The 12,300-nt window shown below is 38.3% G+C and overlaps 1 protein-coding gene across 1 annotated transcript in view; it reads left to right on the top strand.

The window, feature by feature from the left end:
- Nucleotides 1-12,300, top strand: part of DRD3 (dopamine receptor D3) — a 75,070-nt gene that overhangs the window by 39,635 nt on the left and 23,135 nt on the right. Inside the window, exons 4-5 of the mRNA XM_074214558.1 lie at nucleotides 2,270-2,412; nucleotides 11,193-11,389. Coding sequence (XP_074070659.1) covers nucleotides 2,270-2,412; nucleotides 11,193-11,389 — 340 coding nt within the window. The remainder of the gene's footprint in view (nucleotides 1-2,269; nucleotides 2,413-11,192; nucleotides 11,390-12,300) is intronic.

Below are 12,300 nucleotides of genomic sequence, written 5' to 3'. Positions count from 1 at the left end.
GGGAGTCACTGAAGAGTTTTTAGGAGGAAGATACATGATGAATACTGTCTTAGGAAGATTAATTTGGAAATTACATGGCAGATCTTGGTTTGAATCTTAGCTCTGCCGTTCTCCATGTCTGTGTGAACTTGGGCAGGTTTCTGGGCCTCAATTTCCTCATCTGAAAATGAGAGATTTGAACAAAAAGATTTCTTAGTTCTCTTGGAGAGATTAGCTAGGAGAACATCTCTGTTGTTACTGTGAAGTCATATTTTGGTTGTGCTTCACTCTTCGTGACTCCAGTGGTGTGACATTCCTTCTCCAGCTCATCTTACATGTAAGGCAAACAGTGCTAAGTGACTTGCTCAGGGTCTCACAGCTAGTAAATGTCTGAGGATGGATTTGAACTCAACAAAGATGAGAACACTCTATCCACTGTACCACCTAGCTGCTCCTTGGAAACAGCCATTGCCTAAACTGAAGATGATGAAAGCCTGAAGTTGAATGGGAGAAGAAGGAATAGGGAAGGAAAAGATTCTCAAGACACTTCAGGAGACAACTTGTTAATGTGGAGTAAGTGGAGGGGAAAGGAAAGAGGAAATGAAATGTTAAGACTTGGAGCTTGGGATTAATTGGAACAATGAAAGTAACATTTACAGAAATTAGAGATCAGAAGGACAGCTATGGCGGGGATTAAATACGTAATGATATGATTGGTTTTAAAACTTTCAAGTTTGAAATGACAGTAAAACTTTCAAATAAATTATATCCAATAGCCAATTGAAGATAATATCTGAGAAGGTACATAAATAACTATAAAGAGACTGTATTTCAACTGAATAAAAGCTTATCAAAGGATTTTTTTTTTAATTTGTGGTTAGAAAATGTCCATCATGTTTCCATAGGGACAATAGAAACATAGATTGTTAGAATTGGGAGAAGCCTTAAAAACTGTCTAGATTAACCCCCCCCCTCATAAAACCTCCTTTGAATTTCTCTATAATATCCAAAACTGAAAAAAGAGTTTGATCAGTATTTGAATACTTACTTTACATATATTGTTGGAAGGGTAAAATACTTTTAGCTCAACTGGTCGGTCAACAAGTGTTTATTTAAAGGCTTTCTATATGCAAGACTCTTTGTTAAAAGATGGGGTGGGGGGGGACTGTCCCCACCTATCAAGGAGCTCAAGTTCTAAATATATATCCTTTTTTTTTCTGCTGGGATACATCTAAAATGGAAACAGGATCCACTGCTCGCTATCATTCTCTTCCCACAGTTGTCAAAAATAAGAGTATATGATCCCTCAGTGGGGCCACAGATGGAAGAAACACCCACCAGACCTAAGGGAAGTCAAGTTGATAAGAATTTATTAAATGCCGATGATGTGCCATAGTGCAAAGTGTTCAAAAGCATGCAAAGTGTGCAAAGTGCTATGGATACAAAAAAAAAAGGCAAAAGCTGAGTCACTGTCTCAAGAAACTTAAAGTCTAATAAAGGAAATAACATGGAGGCAAAAAAAGTTAAAAACAGGATCAATTACAAGCAATCTCAGAGGGAAGACACTGGAGTTGAGGGGGGTGAGGCATGGAGAGAAGAGGTTCTCTAACACTAAATAATTAGATGAATAGTTTCTTATTGAATTTTTCTCTGTCCTGTACAATGTATCTCACTCTTACTCACCTTTACTGTCACTTAATCACCCTTTTCCTTCTTTCTCAAAAATCTTTCTCCACTTGAGTTGTATATGTTTTGACCATCTTCTTTTGATCCCTCTCCTTACTTTCTTGCCTTCTTTATCTATACTCCCATTTTGAACCTTGTCTTGAGAAAGAGGAAATAAATTTGTTTATCCTGACCCTGAAGGCAGAACTATGAGGGGATGGAACTCCAAACTTTTTTTTTAAAGAAAACATTAAAAAAATGTTCAAATTTGGACTCACATATTTGACTACCTGATTGCCTCTGGGTAAGTCAGTAATCTTGATTGCCTTGAGAGAAAAAAAGAAAGAAAGAAAAGAAGAGGAGGCTACAGTGGAGCCCATTTAAAATTGAAGAAAGGAAAATTTTCCTAGTATTTGAATCCACCCAAAAATGGGTTTCCTTGGTGGGCTTCTTCTTCTTCCTGGAGACCTTAAAGCCAAAGTTAGAAACTTTTCTCTCTCCTTTAGAGAAGAACTCTTGTCCAGGTGCGACTGGAATTCCAAGATCCCCTCCAACCCAAATATGCTGTGATTCTGTGGTGGTCTATCCTTAACCCTGTCTTTGGATTTCATTCCTTTTTTTTCAGATATATAGCTGTGGTCATGCCAGTTCGGTACCAATACAGCTCAGGCCAGAGCTCTTGCCGTCGGGTGTCTTTGATGATCACCGTGGTCTGGGTGCTGGCATTTGCAGTCTCTTGTCCTCTTCTCTTTGGCCTCAACACAACAGGTAATAGAGCTTCTGAGTTTTGAATTGTATAAAAGTCATGAAGTTACTGTTTTTCAGTAAAGGCTTTCTATATAAAAAGATAGAGTTCTATACGAGGTCCATATAAATGCATCTAGAGAGATGAGATGTGGTGCCATAAAAAGGCTCTGGGTTGGGGAAGTCGACAAATTCTTCCTCTTACTATGTGACCTCAGCAATTCACTTCATTTGAACCTTGGTTTCAAGGGTGTGCTTGAACCAGCTCAGGTTGATTGTTACATCTTCAATGTGATCGTTTGCACCTTGGAAATCAGCAATGGCTACAAGTTAAGATTTATCAATAGTTTATTGAATATCCAGACTTAAGAAAATCAGAAAGAAAATACTAACAATGCAAGTTAAACTTAAAAGTTGGTCTTATATCTATTTTCTGGGTGAGGAATGCTAGTTATCATATGCTTAGTAAACCCCTATTCAGTTTCCTCATTAGTAAATGGAAATCAGTGCTTGTACTCTTCTTTTACAGGGAAATTTTGAGGAAAGTATTTTACAAATAACAACAATAGGTAGCATTTATATAGCACTTTAAAATTTGTTTACATATGTTATCTAATTTGATTCTCACAATGGTGCTGTTATTTTCCCCATTTTACAGATGAGATGTTAGGTGACTTACTTGTGGTCTTGTAACTAGTAAGTGACTAAGGCAACTGAATTTGAACTCAACTCTTCCTGATTCCAAATCTATCCCTTTATTCACTGCAACAATCCTAAAGAAATAGAAATGAAAAGTTACTAACAGCTCCCCTATGCTATAATTAGCATTAGCTGGTGCTCAAAAGTTGAAGAAGTTTCTCATCTCTAGTGCAAGCAATCAATCAATAAGCAGTTATTGCATACCTACTCTGTTTCTAAGAACTTGGAAGATGTAATATTCAACAGATGTTCCACAGAACCTTGAAAAATTTTCCAGAAATCTTGGAAAGGAAGGGACAATCCTGTTTTATCCCATTTAGTGATACCTGATTTACTGAATGCTTAAAAGAAAAACGTCATAGATTAGCATAGATTTAGAAATGAAAGGAGCTGTAGTCATCAGGTCCTCTCCTTTTGCTGATGAAGGAGCCAGTATACAGAGCCAGTGAAATGACTTGTCTAGGGGATGGCTAGGTAGTTCAGTGGATAGAGCACTGACCTTGGAGTCAGGAGTACCTGAGTTCAAATTGAACCTCAGACACTCAATAATTACCTAGCTGTGTGGCCTTGGGCAAGCCATTTAACCCCCATTTACCTTGCAAAAACTAAAAAAAAAATGACTTCTCTAAAGTCAAATAATAAGATAAAGAGCTGGGGTGAAACTAATTCTTTCACAGTTTTCATTTGTTAGATGAATTGTATACATTAGAGTTAAGTTATAAATGATACTAATAAACAAGACAAAGTTCCTTTTATAAGAAAAATGGAAATTTTCAATAAGTTTACAAAGAATTTTATTGTTATTTATTTTACAAAGAATATTTATTCTCTGGGATGCTGTTTATTGCTAACTTTTTAGTCAATAAAAATCATAAATATATATATATATATACATTGCATGCATCCGCGGACACACACACATGCACCACACTGCACATTGGCACCAATTTCTCAGTTAGGTTTTTAGATAAAGAATTCATTATATTTCAGTATCTACAACCACCTCCTATTGGTCGAGCAATATGTGAATTTAGGGTAGGATTGTCAGTCATCAAGCATTTATTAAGCCCCTTTGTTTGCCAGGCACTGTGCTAAGCAATGAAAATACAAATGGAAAAGCTCTCCTATTTTCAAGTAGCTCATAGTTAATGGAGAAGACAATAAGAAAACAGTTATGTACAAGTTATATGTAGAATTAATTAGAGCTAATCTGCCAAGGGAAGGCACCAGCTTTAAGAAGATTTGGGAAAGACTTCTGGAGAGTGAGAAGCCAGGAGGCAGATAGAAGAGAGAGAAGTCCAGGCACCGAGGACTTCCTTGGAAACAGATTTTCCCTTGATTAATGTAAACATCTTAGATGAAAAGCAGATGGAACTTCCTTAGGGAAATCCTGCTTAGTTAACTAATTGTGGTGGTGTCTCTTCTAAAGGAATGATCTTCTTTCCCAAAAAGCCTTGGCTAAAAGGGAGGAATCCAGCTCTGAGAAAGCAGGAATGACTGTCTTCTTGTCTTCCTTTCTCTCTGCCCAAAAAGAAAAAAGGGGAAGATGGAGGATCAAGGATGAGAAGTCAGGGGGATGGGAAGTGAACTTTTGAGAAAGGGAAGATGAGAGGAAAAAGGCATTGATTTAGAGAAATAGGAATTTCTCCTCTTTTGTATATATTTACTTGGAGAGGGGTGTGGTATCTACTTGTTTCCCCCTGTTTTTCTCCATCTGTACATCTGTCTGGTGTACCCATCTGTATGAACCTGACTGTTTCCTGTTTCCTCTCTATCTCTCTCTGTTTTCTGTCTTTCTGTCTCCTTTATCTCTGACAGTTGTTGTCTCTATCTCTGTTTCTCTCTCTCTCTCTCTCTCTCTCTCTCTCTCTCTCTCTCTCTCTCTCTGTTTTTATCTTCCCCTGCTGCCTTCCTCCCTCTCTCTCTCTCTCTCTCTCTCTCTCTCTCTACATATATATATATATATATATATATATATATATATATATGTATGTATCTTGTAGGGAAATGATTTTTTTGCATGTTATCTCCATTAGAATGTGAACTACTTAAAAGTAAGTATAATGTTTTTGTCTTTCTTTTATATCCCTAGAACTAGCAAAATATGGAGCCCATAGTAAGGTTTTTAATAATTGCTTATTAATTGATTGATTGATGCTTTACCCTGAGGTATGTGGTGACATTACAACATTTCACTCAGAAAAGCAGATCCTCAGATAATTTAATCCAAGTTAACAAGATTGTCCTACCTTTTGGCATCCACCCTATCCCAAAGAAAGAAAATTACATTACCCATAGACCTGAGAGGGGAAAAGATTGAGGAAAACATGGTATTAAGAAGTTTCTTGGGGCGGCTAGGTGGCGCAGTGGATAGAACACTGGTCCTGGAGTCGGGAGGACCTGAGTTCAAATCCAGCCTCAAACACTTAAAAATTACCTAGCTGTGTGGCCTTAGGCAAGTCACTTAACCCCATTGCCTTGCAAAAACCTAAAAACAAAAAACAAAAAGAAGTTTCTCCTTAGTCCACAAGTATTTATTTAGAGACTGCTATGCACCAGATCCTAGAGAAACAAAGAAAGGCAAACACTTGACCTGATCTCCTGAAGCTCCTAACCCTCAGCCCTTTCTTCTTGCCTGTATTCCCAACAGTAGCTAAGAAGAGGCAAAAGTCCCTCTAGTGATACAAACACAAATCTCATGTCTTTCAGACTTTTAGTCCCCTAAGATGCACACACCAATGTGTGAGAGAGCTGAGCCAGCTTACTAAAGAGTCTTTAGAAGAGATCTGTCTGCCCTTAGGCTGTGTCTGCAGCACCTCCTCTAATCTATACTGGCTCTTTTCCCCTCCTTTCTTCTCAGCCCTTGACCTCATCCTGCAAAAAAAGTCCTTAGAAAAGAGACATGTAGCAGACCCCTTTACATGCCTTAAAAACCCTCAGGCTAAAAAATCCACATGGCTGCAATTCCTTCTGAAAGGAACAGGTTATATATAGTTCTGTAATTGAGAAAGCCAGTTTTAAACTGATGTAGCAGAATTTCTACTATTTATTACTATTTTTATTGTTATTATAGCAACAATAATAATAATCTGATTGTTACTGCTCAAGTTTATATAATCTTTTAAAGGTTTATTCAGGACTTTCATTTCCTCATGGAAATGTTATTCAATTCAACAAGCTTTTCTTAAATAGCAATATGCAAGCTATTGCTAGGGACTGAAGATACAAAGTCAAAATTTTAAAAGTTCCTGAACTCGGGATGTTTACATTTTACTGGGGAGATGCCATGTGTGTACTGATATGTAACAAGGTAAGTTGAGGAGAGAGCCCCAACAATCAGGGGGGCTGGGAAAGGCTTCCTAGAGCAAATGTTCTGTTATCCTCAGTTTATAGAAGAGGGAAATGAAGCACAGAAAGGTTCAGTCACATACTGATAGTCAGTCAGCTTTTTTGTATTAGATAGTAGAGGCAAGGAATTGGCTTACAGAACAGTCTTGATTTTCCCCTTTCTGTAGTCTTGCAATGACAGTGACTCCCTATGGAACCCCCCATTCCCTGTGTTGCCACAAATGGAGTCACTTAAGACCCTTCCCTCAATCAGATTAGCCCTGCCTCAGACCACAGATCCAGAATCCAGGGTCCTTCTGTCAATATCCTTACTGTTAATAATTTAATAAAAAGGATAATAGCTAATAAATATTCATACAGTATCTATCATGTACCAGGCATTGTGCTACCAGTTTTGTATAAACAGTCTCTCATTTGATTATCATAATAACCCTATGAAGTAGGTTTTACCACCTTATTGCCCCTATTTTACAGAGGAAACTGAGGCAAACAGAAGTTAAGTGATTTACCTCGGGTCACACAACTCTTAGGTCAGATATGCTTTGATCTTGTACCTCAAGTAACCGAGTTCTTGTTTTGTCCCTGTGGCCAAGTCAATCAGTCAACCAGTCAATCAACAAATATTTATTAAGCATGTAGTTTTTTTTGCCAGGTACTCTGCCTAGTTAGAGATAAACAAAAAACAATTCCCTGTCCCCAAGGAGGTTACATTCTAATGAGAAAGATTACATTGTAGTATATATACACATATATGTATGCATTACAATGTCATCTTTTACAGTGTTAGGTTGTTGTTTGTCCTTTCTCAAAGTAAGCCATAATATCAGGGAAGTGAAAAGGTGCTGTGTTAACTGGAGTCATCTGGGTCTAGTGGTCAGCTATAGAATTAGGGTTAAGTGACTCACCCAAGGTCATATAGCTAGTAAGCATCAAGCGTCTGAGGCCGCATTCGAACTCAGGTTCTCCTAACTCCAGGACCAGTGTTCTATCCACTATGTCACCTAACTGCCCAATGCTATAGATACATAAAGAGTAGATGGAAGTAAGGCTCCAGTATCTGGAGGAATGGAAAAGCATCTGAAGAGATAATACTTGATTGGAATCTTGAAGGAAGTATCATGGTACAGAGAAAGAATTCCAGTTATGGAAGACAGATAACCAGCGCAAAAGCATGAAGACAAAAGATGGAGTGCTTTGTGTGAAGAGCAACAAAGAGATCGACCAGTAGGATTAGGACAGAGACTTCATGGAAGGGAGTAATGTGACATTTAACAAGACTGAAGAGATAGGAAGGGACAAGATTGTGAAGAAGCTTAAATACCCAACAGAGGATGCAGAAGCTATACACTCTCAGTCCATTATTATTATTAGAAGGATCTCAACATTCCTTACAGACCGTATCAGATAGTCAGTAAGCACTTATTAAGTGACTTCTATATGCCAGCCATGAGTGGGAATTCAAAGAAAGACAAAAGACAAAAGACCTCAAGAAGCTAACAGTCTAATAGGAGAGACTACATGTAAACAACCATGTGCAAACAAGAGCAAAAAGACAAATCTGAGATAACCAGCAAAGAGAAATAACTAGAATTAAGAGGGAATCAAAAAAGGTTTCCTCTAGAAGGTGGAATTTTGATTGGGACTTTAAGGAAATCAGAGAAGTCAGGAGGCAGAAATGAGGAGGGAAAACCAGAGATAAACGTCCCAAATTAGGCTATGGAAGACCAAACAGTATTTGGCTTCTCTGAGCAGCATCCTGGAAGTTTATAAAGAATTCTTGTCAGAATCCTTTAGGGAGTTTAATAGGATTGATTTAAATGGAAAACAAGTGAACTGAAGCACATCATTTCCCAACTTGGATTTGCTCTTGGTCTTGGGATTTGCATCTCTGTCCACACAGAAGTTTCCTTGATGAGCCTAGACAGGATAAGGAGAGACATCTTGGTATGATACCTACTTCAGAGCCTCTGCTACCATGGGAGATTCACCTGGAAGGTGATCCTCAAGCCATACAGGACTGGGGAGGGAGATACTGATGATAAAGCTGATGTCAGACCAGGCAGCAAATCATAGAAGGGAGGAGAGAAGGCTCTATTCCTCTCATCAGTAGGGAAGTTGTTTCCTCTAGGGTCACTTTACTTGCTGACAGACATACTAGAAGTGTATCATATGGAGAAATCAATCACATAGTCAAATTCTCAGCGGGGACTTAGGTGAGGAGAAAAGGGACCCAAAATAGAGGTCCTCATTGACAGAATAATATCATATTTATCAAGGGCTTCACAACAGTCATTGAAAGTAGACAGTGAGTTAGCAGAGGTGGAGCAGGATTCAAACCCAGATCCCCTACTGTGGCAAGATGGAAAGAGTTCTGGATTTGAAAGACTCAAGCATAAAACCTGAGTTTGAATTTTGAGATACCATTTACCATCCTTATGGTCTTTGATAAATCACTTAACCATTTGGGGTTTCACTTTTCCGATTGGTAAAATTAGAAGACTTGTATTAATCATCAGTTTGTAGTTCCTCAAACATGACGTTCCATTTCTCATCTCCAGATCTTTGCTCCAGGTGTCCCTCATGACCCCTTTACCTTTATTTAATAAGTCCCTGACTTTCTTCATGATTCTGTTCTAATTCCATCTTCTACAGGAAGTCTTTCTCACCCCTGTGTAATAATACCTTCCTACAGTGGTGTGTTGGAATTAAGAGCTAAATATTCACTTTTCAGTGTGAGCCTTGATATCTCAGAAATCTGCAAACACTACAAATCAGACATTGACTTATTGTTTTGTTGATTGTCTAGATTTAGTGAAGTGATGGAGAAAATTATAATAGTTCAAGTTAAAATTAAAAGTGGTGCATACATTTTCCTTCCAGAGAGCTGGTTATTAAACATCTACCAGCACACTCCTGCCTTCCAATATCAGAGTGTCTTCCTTCTGTTTTGCATATATCTTGTATCTACTAGATTGTTCAATAGAATGTAAACTCCTTAGGAGCAGAGATTGTCTTTTTACCTTTCTTTATATCCCTAGGATTAGGAGAGTGCTCAGCATATAGTCCCTATGAAATGCTTTTCGATGAATAATTAGGGCAACTGGGTGTTGCAGTGCTAGCCTGGAACCCCAAAGTCACAAAGAGTTGGACACAAGAACTGCAGTCTATGAAGTATGCAATAGTTTTTTTTTTAGTTGTTGTTAATAATATTTTGTCTAAAGTAAATATTATATCTTTTTTTTTTTTAGTTTTTGCAAGGCAATGGGGTTAAGTGGCTTGCCCAAGGCCACACAGCTAGGTAATTATTAAGTGCCTGAGGCTGGATTTGAACTCAGGTACTCCTGACACCAAGGCCAGTGCTCTATCTACTGTGCCACCTAGCCACCCCAATATTATATCTTAGTAATAAACACTTCATTGCTAAAAAATACTAAGCATCCTTTGAACCTTCAACAAATTGCAGTTCTGCTGACTGTTGATGAATATTGGGTTTGCTGTGGCAATTTCTTTAAAAAATAGAGCAATACTGACCACATCAATTGACTTCTTTTCACTTGAACCCTTAGAGGACTTCGTAGGAATCTAAATTGGTCTAATTTTAATATTATTGTGTCTCAAGAAATAAAAAGGCTGGAGGAGAGAGAGAGAGAGAAAGAGAGAGAGAGAGAGAGAGAGAGAAAGAGAGAGAGAGAGAGATGGGGGAATTGTTCCTTGGTAAAGCGATCAGAACATAACACATTTATTGATTAAGTTTAACCTCTTTTCTGGGTATAGTTCATGCCACCCCAAAACAATTAAAATTGCAACATCAAAGATCACTGACCACACATCATCATCACACAGATATAATAATGATGGAAAGTTTGAAACATTGTAAGAATTACCAAAATGTGACATAGAGATAGTGTGTGAGCAAATGCTGTTGGATAAATGGCACCAACAGTCATGATTGATAGCAGTATTGCCACAAACTTTCAATTTGTAAAACAGCAATAACAACAAAAAACCTCAATATCAATAAAACAAGGTAGGCCTATATTCCAAGGATCTGTTAAGTCAGGGTGAATTTAAGTCCTTTTGCCTGGTCTACAAAAGGTAAAAGATAATGAGCTACTAGTTATCAAGTACTATTTATAACCAGGGTCAAATATCGTATTATAACCATTCTTTAATCCCACCCAGTAAAAATAACAGGACAAAACAATGAAATAAAGGACAATCCCACATATTCATGGAATGTGTATATTCTTGCCATAAACTTCTTGATTATGGAGAAAACAGTGTATAATTGGGGACTAAAAGGGTGACAAGCACGCATTGTGGTCAGGAAAAACAGGCCCAATGAATAGATTAATGTGATAGCCCCAGTAGAGGAGTAACTGGAGTTCTACAGAATAGAGACAAAAAAGGTGAGATTCCACAGCCTTTCATTCTCTTTATTCTACTATACCAGTGCCTTTGTCCAACTTCTGTCATCTGGTGTCAACCCATTCTACCCTTTGGCCTATTGTGCAAATCTCCTAAAACCATGACCTTTGATGAGGCTCAACTTCCCTGAACCCTCTCAATGTGAGCAGAAGCCTGCCTCCTTTGCTAACCGTCATTCAGATCCAGATGAACAGCTGCCTGTTGGAACTTGTAGTCTCTGCTGCTGCTCTCAAATCTACACATGACTTTGATCACTCCCCACTGAATAATGACATTCCCACTACAATCCACAAATGGTTCTCCCTTTTCTCATTTCTCTCTCCTCACAGGGGATCCTAGTGTCTGTTCCATCTCCAATCCAGACTTCATCATCTACTCCTCAGTGATTTCCTTCTACCTGCCCTTTGTGGTGACTCTCATTGTCTATGCTCGGATCTATGTTGTGCTGAGACGAAGGAGGAGGAAAAGGCTTCTTACTCGGCAGAATAGTCAATGCATCAGCATCAAACCTGGCTATCCCCCACAAGTAAGAATCCTTTAGGACTCTAGAAAATCCTGGAGTGAGGATGATCTGAGTTCAAATCCAACCTCAAGTTGGATCAACACAAGTTGTATGATTCTGAGCAAGTCATTTACCCTCTGCTTCAGTTTCCTCATCTATAAAGTAGAGCCACCCCATGTGGTTGTTGAGAGGACAATATGAGATAATCATTGTAAAAGTACCTAACAAATGGTTATCCTTAGGTAAGTGTTATTATTATAATATACCAGTTCTCTTAAGGCAGAGGTTCATAACCTGGGAGTCCATGAATAGTGGATATGAAAAAAAAAGCTTTAATTTTTTACTAACCTCATGCTGAAATTAAACATTTCCTTCATTATGAATGTAAGCAGCAAACATTATTCTGAGAAACAGGACCATAGGCATCATCAGAATTGCTAGAGGAACCCACGACATAAAAAAAAAGTTAAGAACCCCTTGCCCTGGACGGGGATGGGCATGATACATCTGTCCTTGGTCTTCATATGCAGTACTCACATAGGACCTCTCAGATAGTGATGGTAACTTGAACAATTGATCAATGGAAAAAAACAGAATTTGAAATCAGACCTAGGTTTGAATCTTGATTTTGCCTCTTAATACCAGTAGAACCTTGGGCAAATAACTTCATCTTTGTGGGGGGTGGGGGGCTCAGTTTTCTCATGTATTTTTAGAGTTTGGTAGTTGGATTCCATATTCTCTCCAATCTCTTCCAGCTCTAAATACCTATTATGTAAAAGCTCCTATACCAGGGTGCTATGGTAGTATCCAATGGGAAATCAGATATCATCCCTCCTGGAAGACATCAACCTCCCTCCCTGTAATTGTTTTGCCCTGTTTTACTGACCTTTATATTGGGGTGGATGGAAAAATGGAGGGGTGGCCATCTGGTCACT

The sequence above is a fragment of the Macrotis lagotis genome, chromosome 1, assembly GCF_037893015.1.
Source record: "Macrotis lagotis isolate mMagLag1 chromosome 1, bilby.v1.9.chrom.fasta, whole genome shotgun sequence".
Classification (NCBI taxonomy): domain Eukaryota; kingdom Metazoa; phylum Chordata; class Mammalia; order Peramelemorphia; family Peramelidae; genus Macrotis; species Macrotis lagotis.
This window is presented reverse-complemented; position numbering and strand designations above follow the sequence as displayed.